The sequence below is a fragment of the Choloepus didactylus genome, chromosome 8 (genome assembly GCF_015220235.1).
Source record: "Choloepus didactylus isolate mChoDid1 chromosome 8, mChoDid1.pri, whole genome shotgun sequence".
Classification (NCBI taxonomy): Eukaryota; Metazoa; Chordata; class Mammalia; order Pilosa; family Megalonychidae; genus Choloepus; species Choloepus didactylus.
The window spans coordinates 62079586-62084249 of NC_051314.1; the positions used below are offsets into that span (position 1 = coordinate 62079586).

Below are 4664 nucleotides of genomic sequence, written 5' to 3' on the forward strand. Positions count from 1 at the left end.
GTTATGTCTACTTGGATTATACATAAATCAAATGAAAATAAACAAAGCCATAGTCTTGAAAAATAGACAAGAAAGAACATTCAATATAATTTTGAAGTGGTTATAGTCATGGCTATCAAGACTTTAAAGTAAAGAAGTCATAATGTATAGAGCCATTCTTAAATAACAGACATTACATAGGAATTATTGAAATAATTGCTGCTCTTAATCCATGAGAATTTGGAAAAATATTAAAATGAAAAAAGTAAACTTGACATTTAACCAAAATTTTTTATGAAGAATTAATCAAAACAGTGGGAAAATATGTATAAAAATAAGTGGAAAATAAAATAAACCAGACAGCAAATAAGAGTCCATTTTTGAAGATTTTATTCCAGATATAACAAACACAGATCAGTGGATAATTATTGTGTAATATATTTATGAGAGAAAACCCCATGAGTGTTTTTTAACTTTCTTGTCGACTAAAAACTATCTAGCAGTGGCTTTATTCAACAAAGTGAAGCAAGTTCTAGATAATTTTAACCTGCTGTTGAATGGTTATTTGTGACCAGTTGTATGACAACACAGTTACGAAAGGTGTGAACAAAGAGTACTCTTTTAAAACGTAGTAAATACACAATATGTGCTCTGTCTAGCTAGAGTTCTTAATCTTGCTGAAGAAAACGCTGCCTCCTTAGTACTTGGATTTGTAATCTTGATTTGATATTTTGCAACCATTATCGGCATTCTTTTGAGGTTCATCTTGCAAATGAACTTTTTTCCTTGAACTGTTTGAGAATAAATTGAACTGAGGCCTATCACACTTAACTACTTTAAGTGTATTTTCTACAAACAAGGACATTCTCCTAAATAAGCACAATCAAAATCAGACAATTGACATTGATACTTTAGTATTGTTTGATCCTCAGATCCCATTCAAGTTTTGCAAAAAAAAAAAAAAAAAAAAATCATGCATAGACTTTAATCTTGTGTCTCTTTTGTCCTGTTCCTGCTGGAATAGTTCATTAGTCTTTACTTTCATGATCTTGACAATTGTGAACATCAGAGGCCAGTTATTTTGTAGAATTTCCCTCAATTTGAGTTTGCTTGATTTTTCCTCTTGACTGGATTCACATTATGTACCTTTGGCAGGAATATTACATACAATTGGCTGCATTCTTCTCAATACATCTTAGGTAGCATACTGTTTCCAATTGTCCCATTACTGATGATATTCATTTTGATCACTTGATTGAGGTGGTATCTGCAAGACTGTATAATTAATCTTTTCCCCTTTGTAATTATCATGTACTTTGGGGGAAAACTCAACTTGAAACCATATAAATCTCCATCCTTCATCAAACCTTCAATTTATCCATTTACTTATTCATATCTGTATGGACTCATGACTTCTTATTTTTAAAATGTGTTAAAATCTTTTAATATCACCTTTTTTGTTGCCTGAATTTTTCCTAATTTGGTAAGGAGGTGCTCATTCTAACTACCTTCTGTGTACTTTTTTTAATGCAGTTTTATTGAGATATATTCATACACTATACAATCCATCCAAAGTATACAATCAATGGCTTACAGTATCATCACAATCAATTTTAGAACATTTTCATTACTCAAAAAAAAAAAGAAGAAAAAGAAAAACCCAAAACATCTCATACCTCATATCCCACTACCGCCCCCACCCACCCCCAATATTGACTCCTAGTTTTGGTATGATACATTTGTTATTGTTGATGAAAGACTATTAAGATATTACTGTTAACTCTAGTCCATAGTTAGCAATAGGTACATTTTTCTATTTACCACTCTATTATTAACTTCTTGTAATAATGTACATTTGTTCTAGCTCATGGAAGAACTTTTTAATATTTGTTAATCACATACATCATCCACCAAAACATTCACTTTATTATACATTCCCATGTTTTAACCTCTAGCTTTCCTTCTGGCAACCTACATGACTCTAACCTTCCCCTTTCAGCCACATGCACACATATTTCAATACTGTTAATTATATCAACAATAACATGCTACCATCAGCTCTATCCATTTAAAAATGTTTAAGTTCAACCTTGTTAAAAATTCTGCATATTATTAACCAACTGCATCCCATTGTCTAGCCTCATTCTATCTCTTGGTAACCTATATTCTAGATTTTATGTCTATGGGTTTATATATTATAATTAACTATTAGTGAGATCATAAATTTTTGTCCATTAGTGTCTGATTTATTTCACTCAACATAATGCCCTCATGGTTCATCCATGTTGTCACGTTTCAGTACTTCATTCCTTCTTATTGCTGAATAATATTCTACCACCCCAATGGGGAAAATCAGCTATGAGAATGCCCCTCCAAGAACTTATCCTGCAGCCTGGTGCCCACACAAATTCGGGAAAAGGGCATGCTGTGTGCTCCTCGCAGACCCCATCACTGTGCAAGCTGGGGCTGCAGTTCAGAAACGTTACCATTATATGTCTAAAGATGAATCTTTTCTTGTTAATCCTGCTTGAAACATGGAAAGCAGCAATAACCCATCTCCACTGGATTTTATCAGTGCTACCAGGATAGATTCCCCTTCAGAACAATTCAGCTATCCCTCAAAGTGTCAGGAAGCATGTCAGCCTGATTCAGATGAGCAGCCCCTAGATCTGATTCCCCAAACCAACTCTACTCCCAAAACACCCGAGGCAATAGTAGATCCACTGGACAATTATCTGGTTAAAACCATGGTCCTCGTACCCTCTCCAATGGGGCAGCAGAGAAACATTTAACTAGAGATCCATTTAGATGCCATGGCAGAGACAAACAGTATCTCTCTACCTGAGCCCTTGAGGCCAGGAGATCTGGTGAGAAAGGGAGTGGTACTCTGTATGGAAGACAGCTTTTCAGAAGTTGATGCTGCTGTGCCTGAGAAACCAACATTTCAGGATTCTTCATCCCATCTCTTGGAATATCCACCAAATCCCTGTACTACGCAACTACATTGCTCTAAGGAAAGCCTGAGAGACAGTGCAACTGAGGCTGTGCCTGAGGACTTAGTAACTTCTGAAAGTAATTCCTTCTTGCCCTCTTCCATGCTCTGGCTTTCCCCTTCAACTGCCTTGGCAGCAGATTTCCCTGTCAATCAGGTAGACCACAGAGAATAAGTTGTAGAGCACAGAGCTATAAAGGAGAGAGAAATGAGCTTTCCTGCTGTCCCTGAGATTGAATTGAGAGATCAAGCACTTGTCTCAACTATTGAAGATATTTCATCTGCATTCCTGACACCAAGTCCAATAGAAATAGAATCCCAGGCAACTTCAGGTCCAGCAGTAAAAGATGCTGGTTTGATTCTTGAATCTGACACAGGGCCTTGGAAGTCTTCACTGGCCTGGCTGGAAAAAGGGGTAAATTCCTCAGTCATGCTAGAAAATCTCCATCAGAGCTTATCCCTCCCCTCTGTGCTTCAGGATGCTGTCATTGGTACTCCTCCCTTCTCTTCTTGCTCAGCAGAAACTTGGTTTACTCCCCCAGCACTGCAGGAAAAGAGCACAAACACTTCCCAGACAGGTCTGGTTGGCAACAAGGACAGTACTTCTGAGACAGAGCACCTCCTGTGGGACTGTCCTCCAGATGTAACTACCTTGTCCCTACATGACTTGGAAGATAATCTGCTGAGATCTCTTGTCATTCTGGAGATTCTCTCCCATCAGCTGCAGGACTGGAAGAGCCAAGTGGCTGTCCTCACAAAGAGGCTCAGGACAGTAGTACAGACTGACACCTCACCTGGTGGGGTAAGAAGTTTCCTCCTAAAGCACAGAAGAATCCATTGGCTCCTCTTTCTCAGAATGTAGGCTGCCAGAGGGCAAAAGGGACTCCTTACCCATAGGCTCATTCCTAGAAGAGACTATGCATGGAAGCTGAGGATCTGGAAAATCCCTCACAACTGTGTGTACTCACTATGCCCCTGGGATGTATCAAGACTTTCCAAGGGGAATGCAGGCAAGGAAAGTTTTTAGATCTTCACCTTCCAAATGTGCTGTTTACTAAATTTCTTCTCTCCTTCTTCCCTATTCTCAATTGCTCTTTACCACTTTGCTGAAGAACATACTTACTACCTATCCCGAATCTTACATTGCCAGGGGATGGATACCAATCAAAGGACAATAGAAAATACTTGTGCACATGTTGAGAAAAGGAATGACTACAATGATTACATAACACATCTTTTTTGCATGCTTTCAACAAAATTGAAGGAAGACTTTGATTATGTCAGTGGATCATTAACAATTTCTGATGATTGTTCACATGCTATTTTTAGTACATATCTCCAAAGGAGTTCCTAGAATTGAGTGACATACCCTTCTTCCATTCTTACTTATTTCCATTATTTATGTGAATAAGGTCAGTGTTCACATCTATAAGAATGAAAAATAGGCACAAAATTGTTGCTGAACCTTGTCTTATTCTAGGAATTACAGTAATACATGGACACATGAATTAGTAAGGGGAGGGAAGTTCCATCCACTTCATTAACAGATTATTTCCAATAAAATTTTACTGGGGATGTTTATTATTTTATTAAAAATTATAATATTGTAATGATTAGTATACAAGTGATGAAAATATTTCTCCATCCAAAATAAAGCTTTTACACTTAAAGTCTTCTGGTCAGAGGAATAAAA

General features: G+C 37.0%; 1 protein-coding gene across 1 annotated transcript; it reads left to right on the plus strand.

Moving 5' to 3' along the window:
* Window positions 1–235: 235 nt before the first annotated feature.
* LOC119542651 (sperm-associated antigen 5-like) lies at window positions 236–4463 on the plus strand. Its single transcript, XM_037847376.1, is given in 4 exon segments — window positions 236–266; window positions 2315–2450; window positions 2516–3773; window positions 4452–4463. Coding segments are annotated over 4 exon segments (1437 nt in total).
* Window positions 4464–4664: the final 201 nt, after the last annotated feature.